This window comes from Bemisia tabaci, chromosome 7 (genome assembly GCF_918797505.1).
Source record: "Bemisia tabaci chromosome 7, PGI_BMITA_v3".
Taxonomy (NCBI): domain Eukaryota; kingdom Metazoa; phylum Arthropoda; class Insecta; order Hemiptera; family Aleyrodidae; genus Bemisia; species Bemisia tabaci.
Genome location: NC_092799.1, coordinates 6,653,755 through 6,677,712, shown reverse-complemented (window position 1 = coordinate 6,677,712; position 23,958 = coordinate 6,653,755). Strand labels below are relative to the sequence as shown.

The following is a 23,958-nucleotide window of genomic DNA, read 5'->3' as shown; positions in this document are numbered from 1 at the left end:
GCTCTGCCGAACCTCGCTGGCGGGACGAACGCTAAAATCGCTGCGACACTTAGACGACGTCATTATTTATGACTCCCTTCTAATTTTCACCGTAACAAACAAAAAAAAACAATCCTAATAGCTACGATATAAAATCAGGGACAAGGGTTTTTTTTTCGGTAAAAAAAAAAAAGGAACTAGGACTAAATATAAAGTCGTAACGTAATTTCCCGTGATTTCAATTAAAATCGTTCGAAAAATGCTTGAAAATTTTTCAGCGAATCTGTGCGTATCTTTTAAAAAATATTGATTGAAATTAAAGCATTAACCGTGGTTTGCAACGTTGCAATCGAGGTAAATAAGCTCCTTTTCGCGAGGATGCATCGATATTGAAGTTCGTTTACGCTAGGCGTGACATACATCTATTTGACCACGGGTGTAAACATGTTGCAGCTCCGCCGGATTGAAGGCGCGTCAAGCTGCGAAGATGTCTTCACCGCCCAGCCGACCCTCGCTGGAGGAACGAACGATAAAATCGCTGGGACACTTAAACGATGCGTCATTATTTATGACTTCCTTCATGTTCCCCATTAAAAATCAAAATAACTATCCTAATAGCTACGATTTAGTATCAGATACCAGGGTTTTTTTTTAAATTTCATCAAAATCATCACGAAAACTGAGCATTTACTTTGTTTAAATGGAAGAACGTTTAACTTTATCACTTAATATTAGAAAAAAATCTGGTTAATATTACCCAAATCTGAGGTTACCCAGGTTATTTTAATGAAGTGTGCAAAAATAGAGAAAAATAGACAATCATCTGAATCATTATTAGCTTGTCTAGGGCCTATCACCTCCCGTTAGCCGAAAAAAATCATGGAAAAAATCGGTCCAGCAGAGCGGTAGAACGAATTGTGACAAAAAATAAACAGTTAAGGGGTCAGAGACCTTAAAATAATGATAAATACTGTCATAACACTTCAATTCAATTTCACAATGATGCTTGTGTCGCTAATGTTTTGTCTGAAAGCGTAACTACTCGCTTAACGTTGGCGATTGGATGTCGCGCGTCGAGAAAAAAGAGCGACGTTTTAAATTATCGCGCCAAAATTCATAATCCACCAGAACCGCGCCCTGAATTAGCGCGCGAACGGATTTGATTGGTCGTACGCACCTGGTGAAAAAGCTCAAAGCTGTTGTTGTTTTTCTCGAGACTTTGAGGTTAGATGTCTAGTTCGTTGATAAAGAAAAACGCCTGTACAACTAATAATTGATTGTTCTAATAAATATTTTATCAGTTTTCGATTTCATTCACCCCGCTTCTGATTTCGCACGCCATCAGTTTCCGTCAATCTGGAAGGTTGATCCTTGAGTGGGATGTGATTTATTTCGATCCGGGTCCGTTGCCAGCCATCCCGTCCTTTTGATTTGAATTCTTTTTCTACGGTAAGAATTTTCTAGCTACTGACGGTTTCTCAGTACAAAACTGTCTGATGTTCTTTCGATGAACACAAAATGATATTCTGAGCTTCGTTACATTATGGTTCTGTCTAGATCCTAGACTATTACCACTTGGGACTCTGATTCTTCATTTAGTGTGATCAATAGCGGACGAAGGTGCAGTACCCCGTACTTTCACCTCAGAATTGATTGATTCCCTTTCAATCAGATTATTTTTAAAACACTAAAGACAGTGGAATGTATAATTACTGTAAAGTAGTATTGGATCATCATAATTGGATGATGGAACATTCTAGAACACCACTGAGTGCAGGCCTGCTATATCTAGTAGATGACATGCTAGTTCCGAACATTGACGTAAATGCAATCTAGACCGCACATTAGGAAATTTCGGCAAGGAGACAGGCAACCCGAATTGCAATACGTACTGAGACAATGGAAATGCCAGTCTTGACTGTGCTGTTGCCTGGTATGCTTCGTATATCCGGCTGTATCAACTAATCTGAAGGTGCGTCTAAACCCTGATATACCCCCCTAGCTGTCTTACCTTCCCTGCCTAAAGTCGGCACTATTTACATACACGTCAGATCAGTTTGCCAACCTTTAAAGTTCCAGAAAATATTCCAGACGATACACCTCAACATTATGTCAATTCTTATACATCCTCTATTCTTATGTCTGTTGTTCACCCAAATCTCCCCATCCGGCAATGATCTCAGCATAAGGTGTAACACTCATACGGTGCCCATGTACTCTTGCAGACTGAAGTAAAATTTTTCGGTCGGTACACAAGGATATTATCCAGGTAAATATATGTGATTCTTGGAAAATTTTACTGAATACTCCGTATGATTTTACAATGCTCTAAACCAACTATGTCCGAAAATTTACTCAAATGGCTCCTCTCTAAAATGTGAATGACGAGTGTAGATTCTGAGCGACGGCAAGATGTTCTCTCACTTACTGCACCCAACGCCTCAATTTCAGTGGACTCATTAATATCCCTTTTATGATTAAAACAATGAACGAAACTAAAAAACAGCGAACCGATTAAATCAACTAAGGCTAAAATCAAACTAAAAAACTCAAATTCGCTTACGTCTAATTGTCAGACTAGTTTCGGGAGCCTCAATCGTCTCCCATCTTCAGTGGTTGTTGACTGATTCGGAATTCGTGGTCGTATCGCATGCATGTGGCCGAACTTTGGACTCCAATGCTCGGAACAGGATGTTGTCTAGTCCGTCCAAATCCTCATTTAAAACGTTCGCGCGGTGTTTGAAAATATATAACTTTTCTGCTGTGTTTAGTTGACTGGCTTTGGTGACTGATTTGAGTAATTCAGGTTTTAATTCTATGCTGTATTTTGCCTCCCAAAAATGCTTTGCCACTGCTGATTTTGTTGTTTCTTCGTTTTTTATGTTCCTAGCGTGCTCTTTAGCTCTTGTTTCGATATCTCTTTTCGTTTGTCCGATGTACACTTTCTCGCATCCAGAACAATTTATTTTATAAATTCCCGATTTTTTTAAAACGGGTGTCTCATCTTTTAAATTCCTCATTCCAATATTTCTAAGGTTGTATTTATTTTTGGGAGCTACGCATAGACTATAATTTTTAAAAACTTTTTTCAGGTCTGAATAGATTGCAGGATGATAGTTTACTGAAACCCATTTTCTTTCTTCACAGTCCTTTGGGAGGGTGGTAATATTCCTGATTCGTCGTTTGTATTTTGCTGTGTTAATTATCCTGTTGATTTCTGATTCCTCAAAGCCATTTTTTTGCCCTATTTCAACAATTCTTGTCCTTTCCCTATTCAGTCTTTCTGGTGTCAAGGGGATTTTGATCATTCTTTGTATTAAACTTCTAAATGCGGCTAATTTGTGCTCACGTGGGTTATACGCTTTTTCATTGATGTATACGTCAACATGTGTGGGTTTTCGATAGATATCGAATTCAAGCCTATCATTTACCCTGATTACTTTCAAATCTAAAAATGGGAGAGTCCCCTCTTTTTCTATTTCCACTGTGAAATTGATGGTATCTTCTATTGAATTCAGTAATTGCAATCCCAAAATTTCTGTAATCCCTTTTATGGTACAGTTGAATCCAGGAGACCTGCGGAAAAGGAACAATGCTCTGAAATTTTGGCTTCATCCCCTTGCATTTTGATAGTCAATCGTGATAGTTTGATAGGCGGATGATCATATGATATAATCTGTATCCTCTAGTCAGGTACTGTCATTTTTTTTAATTGTTCAGCCGCAAATAATTTCTTTAAAATATCTTATCATTTTTCTTTCTGTTTCAGACTTCAGTGACCAAAGGGCTTCAAAGCATCGCGAGCAGACTATATAAAATGGCAGAAGTTGAAGGTAAATCACTTGTCACTGCTTCAATATCTTCGAGACCTATTCTTAGCATCGTTTTCCTTATTTACTTTAAACGTGACTATCTGCAGGAAAAAAGCATGAGAGCAGAATTTTCAGTAGCAATTTGTGTTACTTAAGTTGAAGTGGGTTGAAAAATCGGATTTTGAGACACAGGCAGAGTTTTCTGTTTATTGCAAGAGAGAGTTAACTGCGAGCAGGAAATTTTTTTTTTGCCTGTAGAGATCATAAAGTTGCATTTTAAATTGGCAATTTTGTGCCTCTAGCATGGCAGGTTGTCAAGTGCCGATGTTTGTACCTTGTATGTACTATGATTTTACAATTTATGCTGAAATCTGAAAAAAAATTACTGATCAACTAAAATATGTACTAAATTTTAATCAGCATGTTAATTTGATCCTTTTGTCGAAATCCAAAGCATTTTGGAAAATTATGGAAGCCTTGTCGAAAATTGTGGAGGCCTAAAGCTATTCGGCCCCTTGTGTTTTTACATTACATTTTCCATAACTTTATCCTAGAGTGTAATAGCCCCTTATAAAGCCCTGCTTTCCTTAAACCTGAAAAAGATTGCAAGTAGATCTTGATGAATAGTTATGAATTTTAATCAGACCTACGTACCTAGATCATGTAAGTTTCAGTTACCGTATATTGTTAGGCTCTTAAATAATTTGTGAAGTAAATTTTTTTAGCCTGTAAAAATTGTTTGCCTCTGATCCCTTATTACTTTATTAATTTCTCCCTTACATCTCATTTTTTACATCTAGCTCGAGAACGTAAAAAATCTGTCACAGTAGAGTCCCCTGTCTTAGATAAAGTAGTGAAGATGGAAACTGCGGACTCAGATGACACCAAAGGACCAGGTACCTAATATTATTTTTATATTATTATAAGTATTTATACCTTTTCTTTCTTTAAACTCGGAAGAGGGAATACTTCCAGTATAAGTATTACTGATAGGCCACAGGCCAAAGTCAGTAATATGTACACACTATCTTGCTTGAATGGAAAGTTCCATTCAAGCAAGATAGTGTGTATTATGACGACGGATTTCTGCATTTTATGAAGCAAGTAACTCTCTACTCCAAGGTCTCGAATATGTTTAAGTAAACTTTTTGGAACCATTCCTGTTACTGACTAGGGGCTTGATGCAAACAATGTTCAGGTTCCATAATTGCTTCATTTCCGCCGCTAAGGGCAGATATTTTGCCATCTTTTCCTGATACTTTAGCTCCAAATTATGATTATCAGGGATGCTAATATCGATGATGTAAGGGGTGCGATCTCACTTATCAACAAGCACTATGTCCGGCCTGTTAACCATGATGGTTTTATCAGTTAAGATTGGGTTGTCCCAATAAAGTCGGAATTGCTGATGCTCCAGGACTGTGGCAGGGCAATATTTGTAGTAGGGTTCAGCACTTTCACAGAGTTCTTGATCCTTGGCCAGCGCTAGGTGTATAATTTTAGGCGTGTTATTATGCCGCTCGGTATATTCCTTCCCTGCAAGCAATGCACAACTAGATGTAATGTGATCTATTGTCTCTGATGCAGCGTTACTTTTTTTACACTTATCACTCTCGATCTTCTACTTTAGGAACCTATTATTTTTATATCATATCTATTATTATTAGTATACTTATCATCATTGGTATTTATTTTCTTCTCCAACTTTAAGCCAAACTGGTTCAAATAAGGTTTGGGAATGCTAATGGCTTTGAATCTTGCTTTGTATATTCAAGTCATGCCATTTTCCAGAGAAAAATTGAAAATACCTGAGCTTTAGAAATTTTAGAGTGCTTTTAGGAACACTTTTCCCCTCTTAAGATCTCAACGAAGTAAGTCGGCAATCACATATCTTGTTTGCGGTGTCTGAAAATCTCCGCCTCCAGAACAAATTGACATCATTTCTTGAAGTTTTTGCAGAATTTTCCTCACACAGAGGAGAAAAATCACGGCAGTTTTAAAGAATTGCCATTCAGTAGTTTTCCGTTTAAGAAATAAAGTATGACAGGAAGCCTGCGACATCGCAAACCGAGTTATGTGATTGCCAACTTACACCGTTGATAAGTTCTTTTTGCAAATGCTGTAAAGTTGGATTTGTTGCACAATCAACAGAATTGTGACTTTGTAGTCAAGTAATTATTTCAGATTGATCGGTATTAAGAATTTGTTAGTTTTGTGTGTGCACCAAGTTTCCACATCATCTTTCGAGAAATAAGGCAGTTGATGTCTTCTACTCATTTAATGCATAGTGCAGTTTTGTCCATCTCCGTTTCCCTAATCAGTAAAAAATTGATGACTTAGTTGTACCAGTAGTATGCAAGTGCCATATCTTTTACAGAAGCCTTTGATGTCGCTTTGTCATAAATTGACCTTTTTTTTAAAGTAGCTTTGAGTTTCAAAATTTTACCTCTCACATTTCAGAACAAAGCAATACCTTTGAAATCATTCGTGAAAAGGAACCTGCTGCTGAAGGATCTGCCGAGCAGTCAAGTAAGTTTTTCAGTGTTTAAAAAGTCCGTCAAATGAAATCACTTCTGATATGCAAGGGAAATTCTATCTCCAGCTTAAAATTTCTCGCCATCTGAATTTCAAGTATGATTGTTTAAAATTTGAAGAAATGAGTCTGTTGGGCCCGAGGACTACAGCCAATTGAGTTGAATTTTTTCTAGGTAAAATTGCACAAAAATAAAGTTGAGAAATGTCTAAAGACACTCCAAAATTCTTACCTTGAGCAGTCCCTATAGTACATTCTCAAATTTTGCATGTACTCAGACTCAAAATGACTCTGTCTCTGAGGCAAAAATGGGAAGCTGTTTGTTCTTAACTGAGATGACTCTGTGTCTTTCTTCCTGACCAGCACAAGACAAGGAAAGAGGAGCTAGGTCTTTGATCATCTACATTTGTCTACTTGATAATGCAAGTCACTCTGCCGCAAGATGCACTTTTTATGCCCAATTTTCTCTAGATTGGCATGTAGAAAGCTCATAAGCTCAAAAGCATATTTTACTCGAGAGAGAGTGAAGAACATCATTTCACAAAATCTCGAAATTTAGCCAGCACCGAATTTTTTATTACCTCATGCCTATTCCTCTTTCATTTTGGTGCTTTCATTTCTGACTCTTCACGTCCCAAATTATCAAATTTTTACAAAGGCTTCAATTTTGTTGTATTCATACCTTTACTTTTTGAGAATATCTTATTTTATGATTATTGATCACAAATGAATTTTACTTCTTTTTTTAGACTCAGCCGAAGATGAAACAATTACCATTGACATTGACACAGAAGTAAGTTTCTTTTTATTTTTATTAATGTCCGTTTGAATGATATTCATAGATACACATCATAGTTTCACACATTAATTTATTGCAATAAAAATACATAGGTTCTGTAATTCTCACATCATTGAAAATGTAGGACTATAAAATGACTCATTTTAATGTACATATGTATTCATAGCAATGGAAAGAGTAAAAAAAACACAGATTTTATTTGACAAGAAAACAATGAAAAACCTTTATCTTGGAATTTGGGTTAAAAACCTTGAAAAAACATTAATTTGGGGGCAAAACCCCCTTGAAACTGAAGAAGGTTTGGTGTGTTACGGAAATGACCCACGAATGTGTCAAGTTTTCGCTCTGAACACAGGGAACTTGCGTGAAAAATTAAATGAAATGTCAAGTGTGAATCTATGAACCTTGAATTTGAATTATGTTTTTGAATTCGTATTTGAGTTTGCCAGAAGTACTATAATGACAATTTTAAACTTTTACTCACCTATTGCCATTTAACCATCCAAAATTGTTCGAATGGGATATCAGACAAGACCTTAACGAATAGAAGACATCAAATATTTTCTCTGCAAATACAAAAAAAAGGATTCACACATCAGGAAGTTTGGAAGGCAACTCCTAAACAAAATACACATTATCAAGTATTTTTAATGTAGATAAAATTTAAGTTAGATTATACAAACAGCATGGCGTCATTTGTATTTTGTTATTAGACCAATTTTTATCGCAAATACTTAAAAGTACAAATATCTTGTTGAAAGTTGACTTCTCGACTTTTTGTTGCATGATTTGTTTTCCTCCTGAAATATTTAAGGAAAAATATGTTGCATAGTACTTTAATTCGTACCTTGTCTAGAGGCCATTGATTAATTGTTTGTACCTCATCATTCGTCTGTCTATTATGGTGGTTTTTGTGTTGTATCACTTAGGAGCTTGATTTGAATCACAATCGTTTGCGGAACATGGATGGACTGCATCAACTACGGAGAATTGAAAGACTGTACTTGCGTTGGAATTTGATCAAGAAGATCGAAAACTTAGAATCATTGACCACTCTTGTAGAACTTGAGCTGTATGACAACCAGATCACCGTCATTGAAAACCTTGACACTTTAGTAAATTTAGAGTAAGTGTATCTTTTTACTCGCCTTAATCAGAAATAGATCTGTCTGTTAATGGATTCAACTTTTTTACTGATTTTATTGCAGACATTTTTTCCTTTTTCAAAGAAATATTACAGTCCCAGGCTTTCAAAATTAAAATCAGAATGAATCCATTATGACAGTGTTTAAATGATAAATGTGCCTGTAAGCCAATGTAAAACGAAAACCGCTGTTCAATAATTTATTTTTATTTTCAGTGTTTGCTTTACTACTTGATTTACACATTCTTACCGCACATAGCAGTGAATCACTAGTTTTCATTATTCCTAATTTTTTTTCAGAATCCTAGATCTATCATTCAACCGTATTACTGAAATTCAAGGGCTTGACAAGTTGCTTAAACTGAAGAAGCTTTATCTATGTGCTAACAGAATCAGCAAAGTTCAAAACCTCTCTCACCTAGTCAATCTAACCATGCTGGAACTAGGAGACAACAAAATCCGAGTGAGTAACCGAAATTTTAGCACCCTTGATCTTTAAGGAAAATGACTTTTTTACAAGTGTTAAAATGCGTGAATACCGAAGGACTTCTAACATCAGTTCTGATTTGGTTTAAATTCAGTTAAAGGGTATCTAAGTTCTATAACTGGACACAAATTTTCAAATAACCCGTTATAAATTGGGGAACAGTGAATGTGCGTTCAGACAGCATGTCAAGCTTTACAACATCAATGCAATCTGTGCTAGCTGCGTGCGGAATTTTAGGGAAACAACTACATGTTTTAGTGGGGCCGATAAGTGGAAAATATCATAACAATCGTGCACTTCTGGGAGAAAGCATGAAAATTTCAGGGATTCATCTCTACCCTATAGACATTCGATTTAGACATAGACCCCAAAAATCTGAGCCCCCTGGGGGGGCCCCAAATTTTGAATTTTGAATAACTACTGAACGGCTAATGTTAGCGTAATTTTTCTTTAACAGGACGATGGGAAATTTTATTAGGAACAAAAATGATTCTTATGAATTTTTCTGTGGGATCGATATTTAAGGCTCCAGACGGGAAAAACCATCGGGGGACGGGGAGTCGGCCCTTCTGATGCAGATCTGCACGCTACGCTGCCTGCCCGGGACGCGTGCCGTGGCGCAGTACGGTGTTACCGACGACACAGCCGCTTGTATTGGTTTAATCTCAACGATGCGTGGTTTTAAAAATATTATGATTTTACCGTAATGCCTAAATACTTTGCCTTAGTATATGTAATATAAGCCCCACTTTTTATCAGTAACACATGAAAACAAGCAAAAGGCGAAATACTCCAATGTGAGAGCGCCGAGTCAATAGGAGGGGTCGGTTATCGCGCATCACGCGTCTTGTTTTCTCTGAATACAGAGCTTTTCCGACCTCAGTACAGAGTAAATTACCTCTTCCTCACGTAAGATTTGTAAAAAATTACATTTTTTCAAGATACTAGAGCAACATAACAAGTTTTAATACGATTTTGACCCACTTTTTCATGACTATTGGAAATGGCGGATCCTTGATAACTTATTTTTAGCTTATTTTTCATGTTACTTTCGGCGAATGGGACCATGAGCTGCTTACGTAAGCAAGGATTTCGAAAAAGATGATGCAAAGGCATTACTTGAGGAGTGTGGAGAGGGTGGGGGGGCTTCACAGTCCCTTCGCCACTAAGGTTACCAGATTTCCCTCACTTTCCTCTAATATCGTTTTTCGTCCATGTTAAATGGTTTCTCGCAATTGCATAGGTACTGATACATACGGAACATTCCGACAATGTTCTTTTCTCCTCTTCTCCCTCCAACCAGTCAATAGAAGTTTTTATTTTCATGAACTCCCCACTCTTTCAGTCATTCAACAAATATGCATTTTTCAAAAAATAGAAAAAATATATTAAATGAATTAAAAAAAGAAAATATCTGAATACTATCGCTTCTTTTTATCGAGTCACCCTTGAAGATATTATTGGTCCTTACCACTAGACATAAAAAATGGAATGAGCAGTACAAAAAATCCATGTATGTTATCTTTTATTTTGTTCTTTGGAGTTTGGAGTGGAGTTGATAACATTTGTATTGAAAAAAATATTAATATGGGAGGAAATTTATTTATCATGCAGGTTCTGATCCTTTAAAGAACCTCTGAGAAGGACCAGTACCTCAGGAAGAAATTAATTGCATTTCTTTTTTTTCAACCCGCAAATCTCGTACTGATTTTTGATTTGTATGGAGCTCATGGAAGAGTTATAGGTAAGTAAGATGGAGACAATTGTCAAGAAACGGGACTTGCAAAATATGCAATGCAGAAAACGTACACCTTAAACTTTATCGTAAAGTATAGCACTGATCGAATTAGATTCAGAGATTATCAAAAGGTTTATTTCTGGTCAAAATATCAACAAATCAGTCAAAATCAATAATCAGTAATCAGTTGCAAAATTACCGAGATTACGGGATATCGTTTGATGCGCAATTTAATTGATGACATAAGAGCAGGATAGGTTCCCAGTAGGCGCGACTTCCTATCACTCAAATGGACCATCTTTACAGATTAGCGGATATTGGCGGCTAATTATTACTTAATAATATTCTTTGTACTGTACAAGAAACAGTCCAACAAAGGTTTTATAGGGGTCTTTTATCCGTATCAAGCTTTCTCAAGATTCTTTTGACGTTTTTTTGGAGCAAGTTTTGAAGGTGGTTTTGGTCCTCTTAAAAAAATGCCTAAACGTAGCAATGATGTACCAAAATGTTCCTTAAAGAGAGGAGAATAAGCATGTTCTTATGTATGCTCATTTTTTACAAAATTAGGTTCCCCGTCTTCAAAGTCTGGCTGGAAGCCGTCTCCCAGGAACTTTAGGGTATGTAAGCATATTTAGATACCATTCTGGTGGCGCAGCACCGAGAAAAAGAAAAAAAAACACTTTAAAATCATTTTTCAGGTCATCGTGGTATACAAATAAGATTTGTGATTTTTAGCCCGCCCCCCCCCCCCCCTTCGCGAGACAACTGTGCGTCAGATTTTATTCCGTTCAACTGATGTCTGATACAGTTATTTCGGATGCTGTAATAAAACTTGACAAACCCATACAACAAAACAGTCCGGAACTCCAGCACATAACCCCATTCTCCTTCTGTTGCCGTGCGCTTTGCTTGTATACCTATATTACCTGCAAAAGTTAAGCCCTATTTTAAGGTATTTAGGCATTATGGTAAATTCATAATATTTTTAAAACTACGCATCGTTGAGATTAAACCAATACAAGCGGCTGTGTCGTCGGTAACACCGTACTGCGCCGCGGCGCGCGTCCCGGGCAGGCAGCGTAGCGCGCGGATCTGCATCAGAAGGGCCGACTCCCCGTCCCCCGATGGTTTTTCCCGTCTGGAGCCTTAAATATCGATCCCACAGAAAAATTCATAAGAATCATTTTTGTTCCTAATAAAATTTCCCATCGTCCTGTTAAAGAAAAATTACGCTAACATTAGCCGTTCAGTAGTTATTCAAAATTCAAAATTAAGGGCCCCCCCTGCCCCCCCCAGGGGGCTCAGATTTTTGGGGTCTATGTCTAAATCGAATGTCTATAGGGTAGAGATGAATCCCTGAAATTTTCATGCTTTCTTCCAGAAGTGCACGATTGTTATGCTTATCGGCCCCACTATTTGCAATGTAGCTTGTCAAGGGGCTTGCCGAGCAGCTTGCTGAGTTGTCTAAACGATGAAAGTTTGCTCATGCAGAAAAAGCATTGTATAGGTCAGTGCTGTTTTAACCAAGACCAATCCACACAGGTCAGTCATTGCGCAGCTTTTTTGAAATCCACTCCCCCGCCCGACCCTAACTCGCAGCACTCAATGCTATGTCACAATGGGTGCTCCCATGAGAAATACATTGCAGGCACTCAATACTACGTCTTTGCGCAGTAGAGTACCAAAACTCGTCCTCGGGAATGACTGACCTGTATGAATTGGTCTTGGTTTTAACATGCTTTGATCCTGAAACTCCTGAAATTACACTGCTAACGTTTTTAATTTTATATTTTTGCAGGAAATCGAAAATATTGAAACCTTGGTCAACTTAGAGCAGCTTTATTTTGGAAAGAACAAAATAAATAAAATTCAAAATTTAGGCACCCTAAAAAATCTGCAGATACTAAGTTTACAGGTGAGTACAGAGTAAGTCTTTCTGTCTGTGGAGTGTGAAGGAGGGGTTGCGATTTGGTCCGAAATCGGCCCCTCCACGGAATTGAGAAATTTTTGGATGTATGGCAGTTGACAGTGCATATTTGACGGAAATAATCGAGTTTAGCTTTTACTCATGTTTTTTGGCTGCAAAACTGGGGCCTTAACATGGCTCCGGAGCCGAAAATAGCTGAAATTTCACGTTTTTCTAGGTTCTACCTCAGATTTTGCCCTGGGCCCAAAGGCGACGGGTGATGAGCTTCAAATATGGTGTCTTGGACACCTAGAGACGTAACATACTTGAATATGATCAACCGTCGCCTTTGGGCCCAACTTCAAAATCGGACTTTTCCAACTTTAAGCCCAAAATAGTTGAAAAGTCCTGTTTGTCTAACGTTCTATTCAGGTTCTGGACTGAACCCAGAACTTGCCTTTGAATAAAGACAATGGGTTCATATAGTCTTGCTATATTGACTGTCACCAGTTACTTGAATGACTGCTAAAAAATGAGTTTTGTACTATTTCACGTAGAGGTAAACTTGTCAACTCCAGATTCCTTGATTGCTTCTTTGCGCTCTCTAGTGCTTGGTTATGTTACCTTCATAAAAAGCTCAGTGTAATTGAACAGCATACAGGTTTGTATTTGATGACTATCCCAGGTGAGAGATATGTGTTGATAGGAACCTCTAAACAGGTTCTTTTCGACGGAAGGCAGTTTTCACCAAATGTAACTCTGCAGTGCTTATCATGGCCTCATGAGGTCAGAGTAGTTTGCTCTGTGGGAAATTTGGAAAAGTTCGATTTTGAAGTTGGGCCCAAAGGCGACTGTTGATCATATTCAAGTATGTTACATATCTAGGTGTCCCAGACACCATATTCGAAGCTCATCACCCGTCGCCTTTGGGCCCAGGTCGAATTCTGAGGTAGAACCGCGAAAAACATGGATTTTCAGCCATTTCGGGCTAAAAAGTTGGAAAAATTCGATTTAGAAGTTGGGCTCAAAGGCGACGGTTGATCATATTCAAGTATGTTACGTGTCTAGGTGTTCCAGACACCATATTTGAAGCTCATCATCCGTCGCCTTTGGGCCCAGGGCAAAATCTGAGGTAGAACCACAAAAAACGCAAAATTTCAGCCATTTCCGGCTCCGAAGTTATGTTTAGGCCCCAGTTTCACAGCCCAAAAACGTGAGTAAAGGCAAAACTCGATTATTTCCGTCAAATATGCACCGTCAACTGCCAAATATCCAAAAAAATTTCAATTCCGTGGGGTGGCCGATTTCGGCGCAAATCGCAACCCCTCTTTAGCTGCAATGAAATGAAAAAGTTTCCAGGAGATTTGCCTTTAAATGTAGGAAATTCATTTCTAAATTCGGCCTTATATAAATGACTAGGCAGCAATCACCTCATATACATTACCCTTGTCCAAGTAGCGATTGTTTGGAGAAGCAAACATACTAGCACTATCATGGGCCCATTCACTCACTGAAAACTTTTCCCTGAAAAACGCTGTCATTCCTGATTGTCAGGAATTTTTTGTGAGCTCATCCCCTCTATGTTAAATTTTTTATTTATAGATCTATGATTAGTTTCTGGCCATGCCACTAAATACTGGTGTATCAGCATTTTATCATCTCCCTCACAGCAGATGAGAAGCATTTTCAGCTAATGAATGATCCAAATTTTGCACATGGCTCACTCAAATAGAAAAAAATAAAACAAAATAATGAACACCCTCCTTCTATCGTTAATTTCCTCTGATGCCATCTCTCAGAATTTCTTTAATAATCTTCGTTTGTTTTATTTTAGAGAAATCGTTTAACCAAAATTGAAAATTTAGAAGAGCTGACAGAGCTGGACCAACTTTTCCTATCTGAAAACGGGTTAACAGAAATCGACGGATTGACCAAAAATCTAAACCTGACAACACTTGACTTGGCTCAGAACAAAATCACCAAAATCTCAAATGTGTCCCACCTTGACAAGCTCGAAGAACTTTGGGTAAGTCAATTTCATCAGTGACCTTTGATTTGAGTCTACCTTTAATTTGTGACGGGATCTATGAAAATCGACCTTATCTTCCAGGAGAAAACTTTCCTTGACTTTTTACAAAAGCATGCAGGAAGAGAAGTTGGAAACTTTGGTGCAAGTTTGACCCTAAAATCTCAGAAATTGAAGGGGGTATGAGTCCTGAAGTCCCAAGCCGAAAACTCTAGTCGTAGAAAAATGTGTTTATTTCTTTTAGAAGATGAGGTCACTTTTCATAGACCTGGTCACATTTATTCTGTAGATTCGCCGTGCTAATTGAAGCACTGAGTGCAGAAAGGACATTTCTTGGTCACAGTGTTGCAGAATCTCTATTGACGTTTCATCCATTATAATTAAAGCAAAAGTATGGAATCCGTTGAGACTTTTACTGCGGTTTCTTTATGATTTTACAACACTGAAACTGAAAAATTTCAGAGCTCTCATCCGATAGTTTCCTCTCTAAAATATAAGTTAGCAGTGGAGATTCCAAAACACCGCAACCAGGAAATGCCTTTTCTGCACCCAAGGCGCCTCAACTTATATTTATTTTGATACTCATTTCTGATAATCATAACTTTCTCAGGAAATTTGGTAGTTTTACTGAAAAACAAAGCATGATCTGTCCAAAGGAAATTGCGGTACGTTTATTTCTTAAAAATAATAAATAATAGCAAATTAAATAATCTGCAGCTTCCTGTAAAGCTGAGATTTTGACCCTAAAAAGTGGATTCAACTGGTTTGGACTTAGGTGTATAAAGGGTACTTTTCAGTTACAGTGTCTCAGAATTTCCTTTTATATGTTTATTCTTAACAAGAAAAGTAAATACTCTCAGAGGTATAAAAATTTAACTAATCTTTCTTCATAATTTAATGATATCTTCAGCTTAGATCACAAGTTTAACAATCAAGGAGTTTCCTCGCAAAAAAAAGAGTCGTCGATGGCGATTCTGAAGCACTGTAACGGAGGAGTGCCGTTTCTGGAGCCAAATATATAGGAATATATTTGGAATATTTAAGAGCCATCAACAATTTGAGGTGGTCTTAATCACGGACTTTGTGACTACTCTCGATGATTTAGCACGAAATTTAGCAAGAAGCGAGGATATATTTGCAATCAGGATTACACAGTATTTTAGGTTTCATAGATTGTGATGGGCTGCCTTTTTTCTCGGCAGTAAAACCTGCTATCCAGGTATATTTTTCTATGTCTCCGTGAAATTAGGACACTAACTCATTCGTACAACTGTCAACATCGAATAAACAAAAATAATCTACAGTACATATTAAATGAACCTTGGCACATGATATTATTTTAATAGATGGATTTTTTAGGTTACTTGTGCTCATTTTTCCAATTCTCAGACGAAAACTTGTAACTAAATTTTAATATTGCTGAATTTCTACTTGCAAATTGTGTTTTTATCAAGAGATCCTCAAACATTTTTTACCGATAATTTCCCTGATTTCTCTTCTGACGATGCTCAAAAGTTAGTCAGATTTTAGGCAAAACTTGCACTGTCGTGTTTTTGGTAGCAATTGTATTGTTCGAGTAAATAATGCAACCTTGGAATGGAGTTGCGTCTTTTCACTCAATAAGCAACCGCTTTGGTGTTTTGTAAACAACCACTATAGTTTTAGGCATTGCATTTCAATCGTGAAACTGTAGGAATGCTTATCCCAGTTTGGTCGTTGTATCCCTACAAACAGCGTGTAATTTTTATTTTTAAATGAGAAAATAATCAACTTCATTGCTTGAAAATTACTCTGTGATTCTTCTTCACTCTGTAAAGAATAAGCTGTGAAAATATCAAGCGATATTGTTGGTTTGTCCTCCCTTGATGCAATAAATTAAGAGTTGAGATTACTAAACACCGAAAACTGAATATGCGTTGTGTTGTGTCACAGTTGATATTTATTCTCTTCATCATCCCAGACTTTTAATCGTAATTTTTTTTTATTTTTATCATCAGTTAAATGACAATTGCATCGCTGATTGGGCCTGTGTTGATGAGTTGGCAAAGAACAAAAACCTGCAAACGATTTACCTGGAAAGAAATCCACTCGCCAGCGACGTTAATTACAGGCGCAAAATCAAGCTTGCTGTACCATGGATCACTCAAATAGACGCCACCTCTGCTAGGTAAGTATTTGTTTTGTTTTTTTTTCCAAGTAAATTAAATGTTCCAAGTGTGAAGTAATTGCGTATCGACAGCCAAAGTGTAGAACCACTTGTCTTTGTTTGCAAGACAGTTTATAGATCTCATGTCTTACATCATTTTTCTCTTGAAACCTAGTCAATGTAACTTCATGAAAACTTCCTCCATTTGTCTTGTCTGTCAGCAGAACATTCAGTTTATATTTCAAAGTAAAGCGTTTGCTTGTTTCTCATGGAAAAAATAAAGTAGGTACGAAAATTTTGAAACATTGTAATCCAAATGTATGATTTTCCATACTGGCCATCCATATTCAGTTCAAAAAAATTCATGATCTTTTAGTAAATGAAGGGCTCAAACTGAGCTCAAATGCAGATAAAAAAATACACCAATTACAAGGGTAATCCCAAAAGTCTGGCGCGTTTTGCTCTCATTTCAAAACTAATAAAGATAGAGAACATTCAATTTAGTGCACATATGAGGCATACTCTCAGCTTTAATATAAGCCCAAGTTTTTAAAATTCAAATGAACAGGACACCCAGGAGGTCATTTCTCCTGCGTCGCCTTCGATGCATTTCCCGCCACCTCCAGGCGTGCGATGAGCCAGCATTTTCAGAACCCACTCGGCACGAATTCTTATACAACAATATATTTTACCAGGTTTAACCCGGTAAAATATATTGTTGAGGCTTTAAATACGATCGGATCAGGTTTGCCGCAATCGCCCGCACATCTTACTTATCACTGATACCAAGGACCTAGAGGTGGCAGGAAACGCATCAAAGTTGGCGCGGGAGAAATGACCTCCTAGGCGTCCTGTTCATCCGACTTTTTAAAACTTGGGCTTAAATTAAAGGTGAAAGTATGCCTCATATGCGCATCTAATTGGATTTTCTTTATCTTCAATAATTTTGAAATAAGAGCAAAACGCGCAAGACTTTTGAGATTACCCTCGTAGCTCCAATAATTACCCTATTTTCAATTATTATTTTGGCAGCAGCACACAGAATCAAGCACAGTAATTACAATTCATATATTTTACTTTATTTTCTAACATATTACAAGGTACAGGTCAGATGCCCCCTAATCTTTAGAAGCTTTGCTTCGAGTTTGTCAATCCAAATGTCAAAATTTGTTTATTTCGATGAGTTAGGATTTGCAATGCCGGTAGCTTTACTCCCCTCGCCCTCCAGATATGGGTCAAAAGTGCAATTTCCTCATCCACAAATGGCTTTAAGATGCTTCAACCCTGTTACTTTTTCTTTTCCAGGCTTCATTTTATACCAAAAAAACTCATTTCTGTTGTACAACACAGTTTTCCCGTATGTTGTTGAACGTCAATATTTATCCTGAAAAACCGATTGCTTTGCATTTTATCAAAACATGCTTTTATAGGGCTAATATTGTAGGAAGTTTTCTTTTTCATGTATTGAGTCAATTTATAGGAGTATCTAGTTTGATTTTCAAAAGTACCTGAAGAAAGTTTCACTCTGAGGCGGTTTACCATGCGGAAAAGTCCATTTAATGTGCTACTGTGCTGACTTTGAACAACTGTAGCTGAGTTGGAAATAATTTCCGGGGCATGATCTTCAGCTTTTTTTAAAACTTAGGAAGTCTAGTTTTTGGGAACAGAGGAAAGAAAAAAAAAGTTGGCAGTTTAGTTCACCCAAAATTAGTAGAACATTGGTGATTTTGCCAAAGTGCTTTAAAATTCAGTGCACAAGTGAAATTCTGATTACAGAGAGGAATAAGCTTATTGGAACACAATATTCCCTTTTACAAAAATATGCTGTAATGAGAATTTCAGGTGTGTACTGAATTTTAAAGCACTCTGGCAAAATCACCAACACTCTGTAATCTGTTCATTCAAAGTTAGTAGTTCCAGTTTAGTTTAGTTTTAGCTTTATTGTTAGTCGGAGTTATTTGCACCTCTTAATTGATTGGCATTTTTTTTTAAGGTGATTTGCCTGAATAGCTGTGCTGCGCATCCGGGAAGCATAAGCAAATCCTACCGATCAGTTCCAGGGTCTGCTCAAGCAAAATACAATAAAGTGTTTTTCAGTTTTTGCAAGGAAATGTGTAAGACTCGATTTGTGTCTCCTTAATAACTGCACTTTCTATGAAGAGCCTGGTAAGTCTTGCGCTACATTTCTGGATCATCTACAGGCTGAGTTTTTGTGCATTCAGTAGGGATTCAGAACTCACACTTAAACTTAGCACCATTCAAATGCATATGCAAGCTGTGCTTATCGGATTATTTTTTTTCTTTTATCTTCCAAATCTTTTTTCCTTTTTTTCTCTTGTTTTGATACTGATGTATTGTCATGGATAAATACTCAAATGATTTGAAACAAGGAAGTAGAGTCTGTATCTTGTTAGACTTAAATCCTCTCTCGCACATAACACCAAATATTGTAATCGTTACCTAAAAATATTCTTGAAAAATTAACTGATACCACTTTGGAATTAACTAATTTATGGCACGTTCTTTCTTGACAAAAAATAACTTATGCGTGGAGCATATGCCTTGAATTCCTATGAAATCAAACCGGTGAGTCAAAACTGCCTTTCTCTACGACTTTAAAGTCAAATAAACCCATGGAGTACATTCTTCTGCTTCAGGTATTCACGTATATTTTCATGAAAAAATGAAGGAAATAATTAATGAAATACGAAAATAGAAGGAACTGTCAATTTCACGTGTATTTTGCTTCTTTGACAAATAAATATTCCTGTTGACATATGGGTGTTTGTTTTTTCCGTCTGTCGCTAGGCTTCAATTTTGTTGATCTACCAAATATCAGTTACCACCAGCTTCAGCAGCTCATAAGCCTGAGCCTTCTGATTTTAGGTTGCATACACTCGATTTTCAGCGGACGCTAAGTCCACAAATTTGTCCCTTGGCCTTTAATAAGGCTACCTAAAGGTAATAAATTGCTCTCTCACAAGGCGAAAATCCTAGGTAATGTAACAAAAAAAATAACGTCCTCAACAGAGCAATTTTGGCTACTACACCGATTCTTGTAGATACTTAGTAGAAATTTCGCAGACAGCACAGTATACATACAGCCTTCAATTCACACCTGGGCAGCAACTAGCTGAAGATAAAGCCTCGACTACACATTATTAAGATAGTTCCTCAGCAATTTAGAGAGTGACGAGTCAGTCATAGATCAGTCGATAATGTCTGAATTTTAGGATATTTCTTGAGAGTTGACAGATATATCATATCACGCTGTAGTGCGTCAGGTATATGCCAACAAAATTCGACCAAGAAACGCTGTGTAATGATGCCAAAAGTATAGTCCGAGGGAATATCACAGATCGCTCTGCCTCTCAATTTGGAGTAATTTTAAAGTGTCTCTCAGTCAAATTTTGTGCAATAGTGTCTGACGTTTTAGTGTGATGTGATACTCAAAAATTCTCAAGAAATGTCCTAAAATTTGGAAATAACCAACTTATCAATCGACTGTTCAACTGCTCTCTTAAGTGCTGAAGAACCACCTTGAAGATCCTGATTTTTTTAAGATTCAAAAATGTCCTCAAACCTGATGGGCTATGTTTTGAAAAAAATACTCTGACATTTCAAGAAAAAACTGTTTATTTTGTGACAATTGAATGCTATTCAAAACATTGAATACCTCTAAACTAACGTCTGTTATGAAAGTATGAAAGTAGAAAATAAATATCTTAACAATATAAGAAACTGAAACTAAAAAGTATCTCTAATTGTAAGCAAAAGGTATCCCACAAGTAAGATTGCATCATGGTTGATTTTGAAAATGACAAATTTTTCAGCAGAAAAAATTATAACTATCATTGAGCTCAATTAAGAGGGTACTTTCTCCCAAGTTGAAGTTTGTCATTTGATGGTAACATTCTTTTCGATTTCTTCTTCGAATTAGCTCTTAGGTATTTTCTGGCATAGAACCACTCATGGGATTTTCATTATTCGTTGAAAATAAAAGTAAAAAAAAAAAAAAAAATCTGTCAAAAGTTCCAAGGTATACTTAACAGCCTATTAAATATTTATAATTAAAGAGTCAACATTGAAGGTAGTTCTGCTGAACTTAAATCTTCCGGTGAACCACTAGACAGAGCTTGAAAATATGCATTATGTTATATGTATTCTTATCAGAATTTTGCTCTGGTGACAGTATTCAAGGGATAATAATTCCATACATCAGCTCTGAAATGAAATGAAGCTCCAATCAGTTTAGTTAACAGTTTTCTACCTCGGCGAAGTGTTCTCAGAGCAAAACTTGGACGAGGAAACATGTAACATAAAATATAAATGCATCCTGTATAAAGGTCTAAAGTCTTGTTCGCTTGAGTTTTTAGCATATCAATCGCTTTTTACAAATTCAAACACTTAATTTTTTTTTTATTCAAATGATTGTCTCTTCCCAACTTTAAAGTTAATAATTAAATAATCTTGTACGTGGCAACAGAGACGGAGAGCTTAAAATAAATGTACGGTATAAACTTAAATCTAATAGACACTTACAAATTAACAAAAAATTACAGAGGAAAATAAGAGATAAAGTATACTTAAGTAAGGCACTCTTCGTGACTTCGTATCAATCATGATAAGGGTCATTTAGTTCTTTGTAAATTACTCAAAAAATTAGTCATCTTTGCAAAGGGAACCGAAAGAAACAAAAATAAACTCAAAACGATGGGAAAAACCTAGGCAGAAAGTGAGAGGGGAAAAAGGCGTCCCAAAAAAGTCAGCATTTCACAGTTATAGTTCGAAATTTGATTTTTTTACATTCATTTTGTAATTCTTTATCGTCTATCTTTGCAAAAATATATTTTTCTAAGTGCATAAGACTGCATCGTTTCATGCAAGTAATAATAATCTTTGGATTTTAGGTTTTAGCCTTGTTAATCAGCAAAAAGTCAAAGACAGTTGAATCATAGTTAGACGTTTTCAAGGTTGAAATAGGAATCTGGAGCGAAAACAATTGATGGAAATAGCAAATCTAAAATTGTCCTAAGCTTGCTCGTGGCAACAAATTTATCGTGTAGCTAGAAACATGTACTAAGTTTTGAACACAGCATAACTGTAAACAATTTTGAAGGTGTTTCTCTTCGGTGCTGCCAATACAACTATGTACCTGCAGAGGCCTGCACAATATATATTGTATTTAAGATTCTTTCTGACTTTGATTTTGAAAAGACTCTTCCAAACTATGTGAGGTTTTAGTCGTTGAAGAATAGACGCAGCCTGATCATTCTCCCGGGTTGAACCTTGTCTTTGTCTTTTGACTTCCTTGCTGATTAATTTCGGAACCAACAGTCACATTTCAGTTCAATGGTCATCATGACAGCCACATTTATTACACCTTTTGAACTCACGCCATCATCGTTGAATCGTTAGGATCGTACTCTTCCCGCTCTTCGTGTTCTTCGTCAATGTATTCCTCATCTGCCGCAGCCTCCTACAAACACAATAATGAGTCGTTGGTTTAGAGGACATCTTCAAGAATATTCACAATTTAATCGATGAAAAATAGTTTTCAAATATGTTTCATTACGGGTTTTATATCTGGAGTATTATTCCGGTTGTAAAAGGGAAAATGGCTGAAGTTTCCGCTAATGAAGGAGGAATAATGAAAACTAACAGCATTTACCTAGGAGGTTCAATTAGAGGAGACATAATTATCATACAAAGACAGGAACTGGTCTAGAAAGCAACCTGGATGCACAAACTTTATAAAGAAACTTTTTTCAATGTATATAATCAGAGACCGTGTGGAGAATATGTTAAATAGTTGTGATTAATAAAAATTTGAGTGGATTTTGAAAAACCAAATTGCAGTTACTATCATGATATTGCAAGGCTTAACTGACTGTGAAAGCAGAGATAGTAAAAATTGTTAAGAATAGACCCTTTGATTCCATGATCAGAAGCGATTTCCCTAGAAGCAAGGCGCTCCTAATAATTTTGTCAGGCTATTGATTAGAATACGGTTTGCAGAAACTTGTTGCTTATTTTATTAGTACTCTAAGAGGTCTTGTTAAGCTCATTTTATGAATTATTCGCATTTCAATGTTTAGCTTTTGCTAACGTGTAAAAAAACCCCCTGGAATTTTGGAGTCATTTTTCTCTTTCCTCCCACTCAAAAAAAAAAAAAAACCCCTTTTTTAAATCAGTGCCGTTGTCTTTAAACCATCTTTTGCAAAAAATAATGAGAAAGTGAGTCTTACTTGATACTGCTGGTATTCAGAAACTAAATCGTTCAAATTGGAGTCAGCTTCTGTGAATTCCATCTCATCCATACCCTCACCAGTGTACCAATGTAAGAAAGCCTTCCGTCTAAACATGGCACTGAACTGTTCATTGATTCGCTTGAATAGTTCCTGGATCGCTGTCGTGTTTCCGATGAATGTTGAAGACATTTTCAGGCCGCATGGTGGGATATCACAAACGGCGGTTTTGACATTGTTTGGGATCCATTCGACAAAGTAAGCTGAGTTCTTGTTCTGTACATTCATCATTTGTTCATCGACTTCCTTCATGGACATCCTACCTCTGAAAGGACATATTTAAAACGGAGTTAGTAAATTCTCAAAATCCTCCATCGATAATACTAGTTGTGGTAACTTTCCCACGAAGTAAGATATTAAGCCGTATGGTTAGATGCAAAACGGAAATCAAAAGTTCGACTGTTTTTTTTTTTTTTTTTTTTTTAAAAAAATTAAAGAAACTTGACATCGGGAACAGTGTTCTGTCCCAAAAGTCGAGTTGTAAAATTGTCTGAATAATTTTGCATCCTTAACATGGTTGATCAGAATTTTAAAAAGCTGTTCTTGGAATTACTTTTTTTGAACTGCAAACTTCAAACCATCATAACGCTGACCTGAATTGACATTCTTGTCCTTGCCATCTTGACTTTAGTCCCAAAATGTTTGTAGAATACTCTCTTGTGCTCTGGTAATTTTAAGTAGGTATTTTGTGGAACATGTTTCCTTTATTGCTGGCTGGTCCTAAATGTACCCACAATTTTTTCAACTAATGAAACATTTTTTATTGTAAGCCTGCTGTCATAAATCAACAGATTTGACGGTACACTGACCTGAAAATGGCAGCAACTGTCAAATAACGTCCATGTCGAGGGTCACACGCAACCATCATATTTTTGGTGTCAAACATCTGCTGAGTCAGTTCAGGAACTGTCAAAGCTCTGTATTGTGAGCTGTCTCTTGAAGTCAAAGGTGCAAATCCAGGCATAAAGAAGTGAAGTCGTGGGAATGGAACCATGTTCACTGCCAGTTTCCTCAAGTCAGCGTTGAGTTGACCAGGGAACCTAGAAACATCATTTTAAGGATAAAATTACCATTAAAGAC

At 36.7% G+C, this 23,958-nt stretch overlaps 2 protein-coding genes across 3 annotated transcripts in view; one reads left to right on the top strand and one right to left on the bottom strand.

Annotated features, from left to right (window-relative positions):
• Positions 1-1,185: 1,185 nt before the first annotated feature.
• On the top strand, positions 1,186-19,346 carry LOC109032689 (protein phosphatase 1 regulatory subunit sds22). Its single transcript, XM_019044944.2, has 11 exons — positions 1,186-1,428; positions 3,749-3,812; positions 4,592-4,687; positions 6,252-6,320; positions 7,074-7,117; positions 8,053-8,249; positions 8,568-8,730; positions 12,291-12,407; positions 14,233-14,424; positions 16,422-16,591; positions 18,564-19,346. Exons 2-11 carry the CDS (start codon positions 3,797-3,799, stop codon positions 18,565-18,567), a joined length of 1,068 nt encoding a protein of 355 aa, XP_018900489.2. The 5' UTR covers positions 1,186-1,428; positions 3,749-3,796; the 3' UTR covers positions 18,568-19,346.
• An 842-nt stretch (positions 19,347-20,188) lies between these two features.
• The window catches only part of LOC109032688 (tubulin beta-1 chain), a 72,902-nt gene continuing 69,132 nt past the window's right edge, over positions 20,189-23,958 (bottom strand). For both annotated transcript variants that reach the window (XM_019044943.2, XM_019044941.2), the window contains exons 6-8: positions 23,688-23,918; positions 22,819-23,143; positions 20,189-22,049 (exon numbers count right to left, since the gene is read on the bottom strand). In XM_019044943.2, coding sequence (XP_018900488.1) covers positions 21,963-22,049; positions 22,819-23,143; positions 23,688-23,918 — 643 coding nt within the window. In that variant the 3' untranslated portion in view covers positions 20,189-21,962. The remainder of the gene's footprint in view (positions 22,050-22,818; positions 23,144-23,687; positions 23,919-23,958) is intronic.